The sequence below is a fragment of the Festucalex cinctus genome, chromosome 10 (genome assembly GCF_051991245.1).
Source record: "Festucalex cinctus isolate MCC-2025b chromosome 10, RoL_Fcin_1.0, whole genome shotgun sequence".
Classification (NCBI taxonomy): domain Eukaryota; kingdom Metazoa; phylum Chordata; class Actinopteri; order Syngnathiformes; family Syngnathidae; genus Festucalex; species Festucalex cinctus.
Window position 1 is genome coordinate 29056461 of NC_135420.1, and position 14339 is coordinate 29070799.

At 39.6% G+C, this 14339-nt stretch overlaps 2 protein-coding genes across 5 annotated transcripts in view; one reads left to right on the forward strand and one right to left on the reverse strand.

Annotated features, from left to right (window-relative positions):
• Positions 1–544: 544 nt before the first annotated feature.
• Positions 545–10914, reverse strand: cyldl (cylindromatosis (turban tumor syndrome), like). Of its 3 annotated transcripts, none has more exons than XM_077535155.1 (15): positions 10734–10914; positions 8435–8904; positions 7365–7628; positions 6485–6560; positions 6233–6396; positions 5131–5290; positions 3842–3974; positions 3614–3724; positions 3456–3547; positions 3321–3384; positions 3078–3210; positions 2521–2629; positions 2329–2447; positions 1132–1345; positions 545–1054 (listed from the first exon to the last, which is right to left on the reverse strand). In XM_077535155.1, exons 2-15 carry the CDS (start codon positions 8858–8860, stop codon positions 870–872), a joined length of 2250 nt encoding a protein of 749 aa, XP_077391281.1. In that variant the 5' UTR covers positions 8861–8904; positions 10734–10914; the 3' UTR covers positions 545–869. The 3 variants fall into 3 exon arrangements, with proteins under 3 accessions (XP_077391281.1, XP_077391282.1, XP_077391280.1); XM_077535156.1 differs by lacking the exon at positions 10734–10914 and adding an exon at positions 10539–10722; XM_077535154.1 differs by lacking the exon at positions 10734–10914 and adding an exon at positions 10142–10418.
• Positions 10915–10950: 36 nt separating this feature from the next.
• zc3h3 (zinc finger CCCH-type containing 3) overlaps positions 10951–14339 on the forward strand; it is a 101814-nt gene continuing 98425 nt past the window's right edge. The window contains exons 1-2 of one of the 2 annotated variants that reach the window (XM_077535149.1): positions 10951–11097; positions 11799–12996. In XM_077535149.1, coding sequence (XP_077391275.1) covers positions 11052–11097; positions 11799–12996 — 1244 coding nt within the window. In that variant the 5' untranslated portion in view covers positions 10951–11051. The remainder of the gene's footprint in view (positions 11098–11798; positions 12997–14339) is intronic. The other variant, XM_077535150.1, reaches the window with a different exon arrangement.

Genomic DNA, 14339 nt, shown 5'->3' on the forward strand with positions numbered 1-14339 from the left:
TTATAATATACATATATCTATATATAAATAAATAAAATGTAGAAGAAGATGCAAATTACTTAGTGTTCCCTCGCTGTTTCACGGATTTGTTTTGATGCAATTTTGCATTTTATTTATTTTTTTTTAACAGTAATGTACCCATTTTATAAAAACATTATGAAGGTTTGCATATTGAGAAAACGAGGGACCACTTTATCTCAATTGGTGTTATTTTGGCGCATGAGGATCTTTCCGCCAGATCTGCTCAAATGTCGTCACCTTCTTAAAATAATAATTTGCCCCCCCCCCCAATTTAAAAAAAAAAAAAAATCTGGTGACCGGTTGTGTTATTACTTTGGCAACTAAATTGGTTTTACACAAATTGTTGTTGAATAAAAAACAATAATAAGATAACTTGTACTTGAAGAAAAACAAATGTACCAAAATTGTGCAATTATTCTTTTGCCATTCCTAACTTGTACGAATCAATATTGAGGGAAACGCGGTGCAATTTTCCCCGCCATACAACTGAAGTCGTGCTGGGAAAGACAAAATGAAAATCAGATTTCAGTGTGATTGACATCGCAATAATCAACAAGCGACATCATTGACACATTTACTGTCATTTCAGAACATCAGGAATCATTACAAAAATGAATGGGGGGGAAAAAGAAAAAAAAAAAGGTTTCAGCGGGAAAAGCACAAATAATTTCCATGTCGATGGCCTAAAAAACAAAAACAAAACAAAAAAACTTTGGCCAAACTCTTATTTGGACGATAACTGACTGAATCTTCATAAAACAAATTGCGCATCGGCACAAAAGGTTCGGCCGTATCATCCGCCAAAAAAACAAAAATCACGTCGATACGAAAACGAGATGTCTTGCGCGTTAGCGATAAAGGCACATGCTGCTACTCTGGTACAAGTACATGTACGCGTCACAGAAGAGACGTTTGGCGACACCTTTCATGTCCCGAGGGTTCTGATTGGCCAGCTCCGACGGGGACATGTCCAGGTACATGCCCACCTCGGGGCACGCTCGCACTTCGGGGATGTTGAAACCGTCTGTCCCGCCTACGGAAGGAAGCGCGTCACATGATGGCGTTTATATTAAAAAAAATAAAATTAAAAACACGTCAATGACTCATTACCTTGCCGGTCGGCCATGCTGTCGAAGAAGATCCAGTGGCGGCTGTCGGGTCCGTATTTGACGAAGGAGACGTAGTGGCTGGTCTCGATGCAGAGGACGGCGAACAGCTGCATGACGTCTCGGGTCAGAGTGCGCGGGACCCCGCGCGTCATGTAACCTTTGGGCACGTCGAGCGCCGCCGTTTGGTGGTTGCGCCGCTGGGGATGCGAGTGAACCTGGAATTTTTGTTTACAATTTATTCATACGGCCTTTTTTTTTTTTTTTTTTTTTTTTAAACATAATGATGGGTCAGTTAATTTAACTCAATAACTCGCCGCCATTTTCACATTTCGCAATCCCGTTCGCTCCCGGCTGTTTTACTGGATTTTGACTGTTTTTGCAAGGCCCACAGAATATTGTGTTCGATTGCTATAAAAGCATGGAACCTATCAAAAGAAAGATTAAAGTCTCTTATTTCATCAGAAAAAAAAAGTATTTCTATCTGTTTTCATTTTGCAGCAATTAGCATTAGAAGAGAGCTAAGTTTCATCGTTTTTCACAAATCTATTTAAAATTGGATGTAATTGAGCTTTTTTTCTACATGGCCCTGGTTGATCTCCTTTGCTCTGCTGCCACCTGCTGGCCGTTTGTGTAATAACTACCATTTCTGCAACCGTTCTTTGCAGTTGAGAGGCTGCATCAAAGCCTTCTGTATGCTCTAGCATAAAAACAAACAAACGTGTAAATACGTCTTTGGGACACTTAGAACATAAAAAAAAAACTGACCTTTTCAGGTCAGAGGCTGAATCAAAGCTTTATGTATGCTCTAGCATAACCCCCCCATAAAAATACATTTTTAGGACCATTGAAGTATTTAAAATAGAACGTGTTTATACGTTTTGGGAGCAAATGAGTTCAAGACACACACAAAGGGAATTTCTGACTGTAAGATGTCTGTGAAGTGAGCCATTTATCTTGTTTTTTTCCCTAACGGAAGCGTATCAAGACTCAAGAGTACTGGTCCAAGTATGGACCTCTGTGGGACACCACTTTTAAAAGTTGGATGATCATCAAGTCTTTGCTGAGTTGAGCTCCATGTGCATGCTCGGAATGAATGAATTTAGATCAGCAGCCGTTCCTGGACCTGAATGATCCCAGTTTTCAAACTCAGTTTTGCAATTGCTGGCATATCCGCCCTCGCCCAGGTACGGACGCTAACCTGAAGCGAGCACGTCTTGCAGAAGACTTTGCATCCGGTCTGGCTGAAAACGGGCTCTTCAAAGCAGTCCATGCACTCTTCTTGGGCCAAGTTTCCGCAAAGGATGCACTGCTGAGGACCTGACAAATACAAAAGATGCGTTTAGAACTCCGATTGTTGAACCCGGGCTCATACGGCGCCGAATGCGCTCACCTTCAGAGAGGAGATGAGTGACGTCCAACTCCATGGACGGAATGATTTTGTCAAACATTTTGAATTTCTTCCCAAAACGGGGCATCTGAAGAATGAGGCAGGATGGCACCTGAAATCACAACATATGCTGACGTGGAGCACCCAAAATAAATGGACTGTGTTTTGGAAAAACAATCCGGCAGCGCCATCTGCAGGACAAAGTGAAGATTTATTCAGTGCAGCGTTCTGTGGATATAAAAAAAAAAATCTAGGCACCCTTTGTTAGAATTCCAGTCTTGAGTGATATAAGAAAACAAATTGCAAAATTGGATAATTAAAATCATTAAAAATGTGTATCGTGTTTATTGTGATTTTTAAGATGGAGGACAATGCAATAAAAAAAAATGAAGAAATAAAAATCTTTTGGTAGATGTGGCGTGAAAAAACCCAAAGCAGCTGAAATCTGCACCAAAAAAAAAATACTTACATACGTTATATATTTTTATTAAATGTATTGAATAAATATATTGAGTTATTATTAGAAATAGAAATGAAATGACAGGGGGACCGCATCTGACCTCTGCCAGTTTGAGTCCGGCACTGTGAAAGGAATGTTCCAGCAACTGTTGCACGGTGGGAAGCACCAGGCTGTGCTTCGGCTCCAGGAAGATCTGATAGCAATAACTGTCTTGCACTTTGCCACCGGCCGATCTAAAATGTGAAAAATTGGACACGCATTAATCTTAACGAGCCAAAAGGTTGCCAGTCGCATAACGGGACCGCGTCGGACGTCATTTATCGTCATCGATTGGTGAACGTACAGTTTGAGTAGAGGATCGAGTGCGAGGATGTGGTGCATGATGATAGTGAGGAACTCCTCCGGGTCTGCAAAAAAATACAATAAAATAAAAAAGCCAGAATGCAACAAACGCAAAACGAGTCGCAATTGCACTCACCCTTCTCTTCGGTGGTGAAGGTGTGACAGTAGCCATGTTTTTCCAGCTGCTGTCGGAGCTTCATGATGTGTTGACCTTCCACGAAGCCCTCGCTGGAAAAGCACCCAAACGCAACTTCCAAACCCTTAAAAGTTCAAAGTTGTACAGGTTTCACACACCTTCGAAGGGGGTTGACGACATCATTGAGCAGTGTTCTCTGAATGGGGGCGTCTTGCGGCTGCGTGGATTTGAACAACATGGAGTCCAGCACGGACGAGCAGGAAAACAAACTGGGACCAACGGAAGAAACAGGAAGACGACGTTATTTTTTTTTTTTGGGTCGATCCACATGAAAGTGCCGCAAATTCATCATGCTGGTGCGAGCCCATCGCGATATGGATGTTGACCTGAAGAGGGCAGCGTCCATGTAACAAGAGTTGCAGTGTCCCTGGATCCCCTTCATTCGTCCCAGCAGGATTTGCTCAACTTGGTCTGCGCTGATGGGAGCCACGGGATCCATTTTGTGATGGCTTTCGCGCTCTGAAGTTAAAACGCAACATTTTTTTTTTTTCTCAATTTCAATTTAAGTGGCATTTGCATGAAGATGAACTTTAACCCATATTTGGAAGCAGGGCTGCTCGATTATGAATAACATATTAACTCATTTGCTCCCAAATCCGTTCTATTTTAAAAGTTTTAAGCATCCCAAAGACGTGTTTATACGTTTTTCATGTTTTGTTTTTTTCTAGAGCATACAGAAGGCTTTGATGCAACGTCTGAACTGCAGAGAACGGTTGAAGCAATGGTAGTTATTACGAAAAACGACCAGCAGGTGGCAGCAGAGTATAAGAGATCAACCAGGGCTATGTTGAAAACAAGCTGTTTTCCAACAGATTTGTGAATAATAATTAAACTTAGCTATATTCTAATGCTAATTGTTGCAAAACAGAAACCAATATAATTTTTTATTTTTTTTTCCTGAAGAGACTCTAATCTTTCTTTTGATAGGTTCCATGTTTTTATAGCAATAGAACACAATATTCTATGGGTCTTGCAAAATGAGTCAAAGGTCAGTAAAACTTCCGGGAGCGAAGGGGGTTGCTTCACTCAAAATGGCTGCCAGTCAATGGGTTAAGCACGATTAACTCATTCAAACCCCAAAACGTGTAAATGTTTTTTTTTTGTTTTTTTTTTACTACTTTGTCCGTCGCTCCCTTTATTGACATGAAGAGGTGGCTTACAGCAATGGTAGTGCAAAAAACGGCCAGCAGGTGGAAGCAGAGCATAAGAGATCAGCCAGGGCCGTGTTGCAACAAGCTCTTTTTGACAGTGTTTTTACCAGGAATGTGATTAAAAAAAAAATATATATATATATATATATATATAAATAATGAGGGTAGCCGCTTCGACTGTTCGGGAGTCGGCTGCATTCCCTCTCACAACAGCGCATCATGTAGCAAACGGCATCTTTTATCTTTGCTAGTTTAGCAAAAATATCAAAACAAAAGAAAGGTCCACCCATGTGCACGGTTGCGCTGGCCACCAAAATCAGACGCTGGATGTCGTTCACAGCAGGATTGTGATGCGATTGGAAATGTTTCGCACGTAAACAGAAATAGCAGAAAACCATTCTTGCACTTTTCAGGATTACATTCGCAAACGGGAACAAGATCATGCAAATTTCAACTATGCTGACCTGCGTCTTTGTGCTTCGGCGCCACGTCTTTGTCCCCATCGTTCAGGAATCGTGCATCGGGGCGGCAGCAGCTGTACTTGACAAACAGAGCTCTCCTGGGAGGACAGCGGAAGAACGAGACGTTTTTGAAGGTGCCGTCGCTCACTCCCATGTCCTCCTCCTGTAGAAACGGACAAAAGGAAACGGCTTAGTTCAGCTTTCAGGTATTTTTTATTTATTTTTTTAAATCAGGGGTGTCAAACTCATAGTAGCTTCATGGAGGAAAATATATTACCGAGTGGGCCGGATCGGTAAAATAACGTTATATAACTTAAAAACAATTGCAACCCCCTTCGCTCCCGGCTGTTTTACTGGATTTTGACTGATTTTTTTTTTTTAATGCCCACAGAATGTTGTGTTCTATTGCTATAAAAACATGGAACCTACCAAAAGAAAGATTAGAGTCTCTTCTTTCATCAGGATAAAAAAGTATATTTCTACCTGTTTCCGTTTTGCAGCAATTAGCATTAGAATATGGATAAGTTTCATCATTAGTCATAATCCCTGTGAAAACGCTGGCAAAAATAGCTTTTTGCAACATGGCACCAGCTAATCTCTCATACTCTGCTGCCACCTGCAGGCCGTTTTTTTTTGTAATAACGACCATTGCTTCAACAATTCTCTTCAGTTCAGAGGCTGCATCAAAGCCTTCTGTATGCTCTATTATAAAAACAAAACAAAACAAAAAACGTATAAATACGTCTTTGGGACACTTAATATTTAAAATAGAACGTATTTATTCATTTTTGGGAGCAAACGAGTTAATGACGTTCTAAGGATGTTAATCCTTGTCATATCTATTTGTGTTACCAGTAAATGAATTTGTGTCATATTTAACACATTTATGTCGGTCTATGAAAAAAAAAAAAAAAAAGGAATAATAATAACAAACGGTAACATTAATTTGTGTGTAAAATAATGACATCCTGGACGATTTTTTTTTTTCTTTTACTTTACAAAATCATCTCGCGGGCCTTATGTTTAACACCCCCGTTTTAAATCATGTCACATGACACGATGCAATGAAAAGAAATCAGTTTTAGTGAGTTGAGAAAAACATTACGAGTTCAAGTCCGGCCATAATTTGTTGTCGTCCGGGAAGGGTGCCGATCCAGCGGATGATTCCGTATAAAGTGCGTGTGCCCAAGGACACCTCCACCAGTGAGTTGACACCCATGTCAGATTTCTCTTCCACTGCGGGACTGTCAAGTGCAATCAGATCAGATTCTGTAAGGGGGAAAAAAAATAAATAAATTGGGTCAAAATGTCCTCCAAATCCGATCAAAAGTGTCAATTGATCATGTCATGTTCCAACCAGCAGGATATTCCCCGACGACAACAAATTGAAGTGGCACTTCCACTTCGCCCGTCTTGCCTGTGGCGTCAATGTCCTGAAAATATGAGGACAAAAAAGTAGAACATGAAATTTGAACATTTCATCTTTTCTTGATTATTTTGCTTGTAATCCTGCCACTGAAAACTTTTGGGCAGAGAACGGGTCATTACAGTGTTTTTCATTGTTTATCGCGGGTCCATCTTTTTTTACAACGTGCTTTTTGGTTTGGTTATTTGTTTGGCGTTTGCGCGGCCGTATCTCTCAAACCCTTCGTAGATATACTGTGCTGTATCACAAGTAAATAAAAAAACAACATACTTTTAATGAGGAAAGAAATGACTGTAAATAATGAATGAAAAAGCATTCATAATAAACTAAAAACCATACCTAAATGGAAAAAAAAATACATACTGTGCTGTATAATAAGTAAAAAAAAAACAACTACATATCTTTAATGGAAAAAAATTACTTTAAATGACAAAAAAACAAAAAAAATGATGAATGAAATAGTATTCATAATAAACTAAATATAATACCAAAATGACAAAAAAATGAATGAAAAAATATATATACTGTGCTGTATAAGTGAATAAAAAAAACACTTAATAAAAAAAGACTAAATTAAAAAAAAAAAAAAATGAATGAAAAAGCATTCATATTAAATTAAAAATCATACCAAAATGTCAAATTACATATACGAGTATAATAAATAAAAAAATGTACATACTGTGCTGTATAATAAGTAAATGAAAACAAATAATAACATACTTTTAATGGGGAAAAAATGACTGTAAATGGAAATAAAATGGAAAAAAAACAAGAGCTTCCAAACAAAAACAAGTGAGAAATGCGAACTCACCGGCGAGATCAACACAAAATGTTTCCCATCCTTCTCCTGGACGTTGAGCACCATTCCGTAGCAGCAGAAATCTTCAATAAAGTAGGTGACTCTGTCACCCGGGACCGGCATTTGCGTTGGCGAGCCGGAAGACGACTCGTGGTTGTTGGGATGACGTGGCTGCACTCTGGTGAAAGGGGCGAATAGGCCGCAGTCTTGCTCGCAAGTGAAGAGCGCCTCGTTGTTGTAGCGGCCGTCCGTATTCCCCTTGCCCTTGTCTTCTCCCTTCAATCAATCAAAAACAAACAAACAGCACACGTCAATCACCTTTAATCCACAAATACAAAAATCCGATTCACTCCAACACGGAAAACAATATTTAAACAATGTTTTTTGAGTCTTAAGTTCAAATTCTAGTAGCAATCCAAGACATATTTTAGGCAACATTAAAAAAAGAAAATACATTCATTTTTAAATATAATAATAATAATAATAATCAATTTTCTTAACCGCGTATTCTGACAAGGGTTGCTGGAGCCTATCCCAGCCAGCTTCGGACAGTAGGCGGGGTATACCCTGAAGTGGTTGCCAGCAAATTGCAGTAATAACAATAACTAGAGCTGCGAGCAGCTATGAAAGGGCCCTCGCAACCCAGGCCACGTTGGAGTACTAAAAACCGTATAAATACGTTTTCGTTAGGGATGGATAAAGTATTGAAAAAGCGTATTTATACGTTTTTGGGTTTGAATGAGTTAATATTCCTCAAATTGTAGGCTTCAAAATGTCGAAACATAAAATATGTTTTAAAAAAAAGCCAGTTGCTGGACAGCTAAATGTCTTCCACAAGTCAAAGTAAGCTCGCCTGAAGACTTGCGTCCATTTCCCCGCCACTCTTATGGGGCGCTCCCCCTAGTGGCCCCCCAAGTAATTGCTCATTAAGTCATGCACAATGGAGCAGTTATAGTGGCTGGTTATTCGCTCCAAATATAACGATACTTACGTAGACGTATCCATAATCTCTCAGGAGACAAAGTATCCTGATTTATCGCGATATCGGTTTTTATGGAAAATTCACATTTGGAAGGTCTTACCTGCAGTTCAATTCCAAAGAATATGGCCTTGACGGGCTCGTCCGGCACCGGTTTCGTCAGGTTCCCGACGTAGCGGATGACACCTTTCAACTTGTCGCTCCCTTCTTCCACGACCACTTCGGCGCCCTCGGAGAGCGCGAGCGCCCGGCGGAGAACGTCCTTGCGTCGGAACCACTTGAGCCTTTCCGAGTTGTCGGCGAGGGCCAGCAGCAGACCGGCCTCGGCCGCGCTCACTTCTTCCAAAAATGTCCTTTCGATGTCGCAGTACAGCGGCGTCAGCGAGCCCAGCATGAATACTTGCAATTTTTCCTGCGCGCCTAAACTTTGATGGCGCTCGTAAATGTAACACACGCAGCCGGCGTGATAGTGTCGGAGGGAGTCGGGGATTTGAGTGGCAATGAAGCACTGGATGCGTGCCGACGTCATGATCCCGACCGAGGTCAAGTCGTGAAGCGGGACACCCGGAAACGCTGCGCGGGAAAAAGAAAGAAAAACAAAAAGTGAAAGAGAATGATGCACAAATGATTGTGTTCAGTATGTGGGACAAAAGTAGAAGATCGTGTTTTGAAGAGTTGCAGTAAAGTCAAACGTGAAAATTAAAACCCTATAAAACCAAACGTATCATATGAACTCATTTGCTCCCAAAAACGTATAAATACATTTTTTTAAATGTTTTACGTGCCCCTAACACGTATTTATACGTTTTGTTTTGGGGTTTTTTTATGCTAAGTTTTATGCTATGCTTTGATGCAGCCTCTCAACTGCAAAGAATGGTTGCCAAAATGGTAGTTATTACAACAATGGCCAGGAGGTGGCAGCAGAGTATGAGATCAACCAGGGCCATGTTGAAAAAAAAAAAAAAAACTAAATTACTCACAATTCTAAATAGATTTGTGAAAAATTATGAAACTTAGCTATATTCTAATGCAAATTGCTGCAAAATGGAAACAGAAGAATACTTTTTTTTTTCCTAATGAAATAAGAGACAAATCTTTCTTTTGGTATGTTCCATGTTTTTATAGCAATAGAACACAATATTCTGTGGGGGAGCGAATGAGTTAATAGTGCGAAATATTCTTTCTGATTTTTGGAAATACTAATGTGTTTGACATGTCAGTTTATTATTCTATTTTTGACAGTTATAAATGTACAAATTTAATGCAGTGTGACCGGATGTATCAAATATAAGACAAACTAAAAGTCATTGATTTTCAAAAAAATAAAATGAAAAAATGATTGTTCAAACGGACCAACAAATACTGAATTGTCCAAAGAATTACAATTTTTCTCTCATATTTCATAGTTCAGGTTTTATAGAGTTAACCAAAAGCCTCTCGTATCTTTTGTTGACCTACGTGTTACCCAACCAGCTGCACATGAGCACTTAGCAGGAGGTATGTGGAAGCATTTACAATTTTACTTCCAAGATAAGTCAATATTCTCAGACAATTCATTAGAATGTCAATAACATTAGTTATCCTGGTGAGAGGAGGACAAATATTTTAAGTTATACTATATGTATATATATATGTATATATATATATATATATATATATATATATATAAGCAACTTTACTGTATTTTGATTTAATATTTTTATGTATAGGCTATGTATATTTTTATTTTCACATTTCGTCATGTATTTATTTAGAATTTTGGCAGTTTAGGTCCTCCATAAAGATGTAATGAAAGTTTCGCAAATCTTACCTTGCTGCATAATGTCGCTTCTGTCCCTGAACAGTACAAAACGTATTAACAACGAGCAAGCTTTTAAAGTTCAGTTAAAAATAAAGTACCAATCAAAGATTTGTACACACTTCCTCATATGTGCTGCGAAGGCGTTTATGGCATCTGCCTTATGCAGCTTTTCGCCTGTCTCTCTCCCACCCAACAAGCTAATTGATCAGTTCTGATAAAAATGTGTTTACAAACAATGACAACGCAATAATAAAATAATCATTTTAGTGACTCCTTACGACACCCCAGGTTAGCCAAATTAAGTTGGAACTAACTAACTAACTTTGTGCAATTTGTTCACTGATATTCGTGGGAAAGACAATTAGGTCATTTGCTCATTTTGATCGCCAAAATGTGTTACAAATACCTTTAGCTCGCCCGAATTCTCTATTAAGTCGTCTCCATTCGCTTGGTCTTGACCGTCTTTTCAAATGAAACACAAGATTTGTTTTGTACTGTGTTCTTCTCACTGCTAGTGACAGGCTAGCGCAGCCATCGATACACAACTGCGTTGCTTTCGTTTGAAAAGACGAAGGCTACGTCTCATTTCTTTAAGAGTTACCTTTTTAGGTCCTCGCGCTTCAATTTACTTGATAGCGCCTCAAATCCCGTTGAGTCATTCTGGAGCCATCAAGGAGACTAACAGACGACCAAGGACACATAAATGTTTGGAGAAATGAGACGAGGTAACGTCCTTGTTGAACGACGTCATATCAAGGGGACGGCGCTGGCGCTTTGAAGATGACGACACGTTCTGACGTATGTTTTGACACCACATCCTTTGATTCGGTTTTTCAGCTTCCGTAACAGAAGGGGGCGCTGACACTAACGTGGTTGGCAACCACCGTAACACAGGAAGAAGAAACAAAGCGAGATAAACATGGAGCAGCGTGAATCGTTGAAACGACAAATTGATCTTCTACAAAGTAAGCGCGTTTGTGGGGAATATATTTTATGTTTGACAGTCGGTTTGGGAAATAGTTTTAGTTTCCCGTGAAGCTCACCTTCTTTTTCCTTTCCTTTTTTTTCCCTCATAAACGTTTGCTTTGAAGTGACCTGCACTCCAGTTTACAGTCAATCAGGCTTTCCTGACTGAAATTCGTCAACAAATGTTAGTTGGTGATACTTAAGTGCTATCAATGTCCGTCTGCCACAATTATCCTCGTATTCAATGGCTGTTTTACAGCTATAACGCGACTGAACGACCGCTAACAAACGGTTACCTTTCGCTGTCCCCGGTTCTAACCAAGACGTGGTTCATTCTGTGATGACATTGACAGTTGGGAAAATACGTGATTGAATCGTTGTCTTTGTATTTAAAACACATATAACAATATTACAAACGTGTTCTAGGGAGGACTTGCGGTAGCTTTTTAGAGGTTGTCAAAATTGAAATGCATAAATGGAAACATCGTTTTGACCTAAATAAGATATCACTGAAGTCTGAACTTAAGACTAAGTTCATGGTATTTAGATATAAATAAGCACACAAGTCAAGATGGGTTGCACATTTCATGATGGACTGGAAATGACACAAATACTGTATAGTATTAAATTAGTGAAAGTAAAAGTTCTCTTCAGGTTTATGTGTTTTCACGTCGATTGATTTTCACTTTCTAAATTTCAGATCTCATCGATAAGCATAAGAGTGTCCATGGCAACGTGCCAAGGCTTCCACAAGCGTCAACGACATCCACAGGGGGGGGCCAGAGTGCATCTGCCATCAATCCACACAGCTTGTATGCTCAAGCGAGCCACGGGAGCTGGAGGAAGACGTACTCTCTCAAAAATAAGAACCCCGTGTCCGCTGTCTCGACCTCCTCCCTGGAACAACATTCAAACGTCCAAGCTTCATCTCACAGTGCATCGCTACGCAGCCACGCTGGCGGCAAAAGTGGCCCGCCCAAACTTTCCAGTGCCACATCGAAGATTGAACACAAGAAACAAGCACAAAGCGAAACAAGGATTCAAAATGTTGCTACGGAAAGACAAGATGGCTGTAAAAAGGGGGCGGGTGTACCTCAATCAGTCTCGTTCGTACAAAGTCAACCTTTTGTAACACGTCAAAGCGACAAAACTGATACCCAACACCCAGCAGATAAGAAACAGATTGGCCATGGTGCAAGCTCATTACTTCAAGCTTCACCTTGTAAGATCCCCAAACAACCTTTCAAACACCATCCGTCGTCAATTCAGGCCACCACGGGCAGGCAAACCCAATCAAAGTTCACTTGGGTTAAGAATCCGAGTGTTGAACAAGCGGAAACCAGACCGGCAAATCACGATGCGAAAGTAGACTCATCGATCGGTGCGAAAGCTTCCGTTGTAAGCGCAAGCGCCTTCTCGGCCCCCGTCAGTAAGAGAACCCCCGCCAAAAAGCCGCGCAAACTCAGCCCAGTCGTCGCGGGCTCCAGAGCGTCCAAGTACAAATGGGTTTCCTCCTCCGTTGCCGGGGTCCAAGCGAAGACTTTAATTCGGAAGGCAACGCCTCCTAAAGCTCCGCCCGATGATCCGAGAGCTCTGGAAAAGGGAGAAGCGACGATGAAGAAGTTCAAATCAGGCTCCTTGACCGCCATGAGATTTAAAAAGGGATCTGCGGCTTCCTCCACAAGTTCTTCTTCGAGTCGATACCACTGGAAGGCCGCCGGACGGGAAGCGGCAGCCCTTTGGAGATCTACTTTTGTCTGGGCGTCGGAAAGAAACAGCAAAGGAGCGAAAAGGAGCCTAGTTTGTGCAAGCGTACCTCAGGGTTGCGCCATGCAGTCGTCGCCCAACTCATTCAAGCTTCGCAGCAGGATGAAAATCATTAGGAAGTCGGCTAATAGGTAAGTTGTGGGATTGCGCCGTAGCTATTTAAGTGGATAGGCACTGTGTGATTTAACAGAAGTGCCCGACTGATTAATGTATGATTTTTAATATGCTGATAGTAAGCTTTTTTATTTTTTATTGCAAAAAATGGGGCGAAAAAAATAGGCATTTTTTGCTGATTGTGTTTTTTTTTTTTGTTGTTTTTTTTTTTAATTTTTACTTTTTTTTTTTTTTTTTTTTTTTTAACACACATTTAAAACTTTTTTTTGACTAGAAATCTAAAAATAGTGCCAGTCAAAAAAAAAAAAACCCATGGTAAGCTTTTTTTTTTTTTTTTTTTTTTTTTTAAACAAAAAATGGGAAAAATAGTATTTTTTTCCCCTGATTGTTTTTTTTTAACTTTTTTATTTTTAACACATTTAAAACGTTTGTTTTTAAAACTAAAAATCTACAAATGGCGACAGTCAAAAAAATCATAGTAAGCTTTTTTTTAATACACAAAATGGGAAAAAATAAGCATTTTTTTCCTGATTTTTAATGCACATTTAAAACATTTTATGTATTTATTGTTTTACTAAAAATCTACAAATCGCGCCAGTCAAAAAATGACAGTAAGCTTCTTTTTTTTTAAATACAAAAAATGGGAAAAAATAGGCATTTTTTTCCTGATTGTGTTTTTTTTTTTATATACTTTTTTTTTAACACACATATAAAACATTTTATTTATTTATTTATTTTCTACAAATCGACAAATCGCGCCAGTCAAAAAATGCATCACGCAGAAAAAACAAAACAATAAAAGCGCGTCACTCACTCCACACATTTTTGGGCAAAATTTATTTGACAAAAACCGAGACCCAAAAAAAAAACAGTTGAGCTGTGACTCGTTTCCTAATCGTGTTGACCGCAGTGAACAAGTTTCAGTTAGATTTGAAACTGTTTGGTTGCTGAATCCGTGGTTAGCTGGTGTCTGTGGATCTCACTCAGCTTCATCTATCCTTCCTTCCTTTCTTTAGTTTTTGCTCTGGTCTCTTGAGATCTCCCTAATCTGTTGGAATTTAGAATTTTCTGGTGTTGGTGAAAGATTCTGGTTTTTGGTTGGTGCTGGATTTCACTTTGCGTCATCTTTCTCTCCTTTGATCTTTCCTTTGGTCTCCTGACCTTCTGAGCTTTACTACTCTGGCGAGACTTTGAAGTATCTTGTTAAGTTGATGGATATGGGATTTTTCTTAGCTTTCAGGTGAATTACACACACACGCCTGCTTCTAACTGAATTTTTCAATTTTTTTGTTTAAAATAGCTTAAGTTGCCTTAACTAGAGACTAAAGGCATCCAATTATGGCAGAGGGTTGGTTCTTTG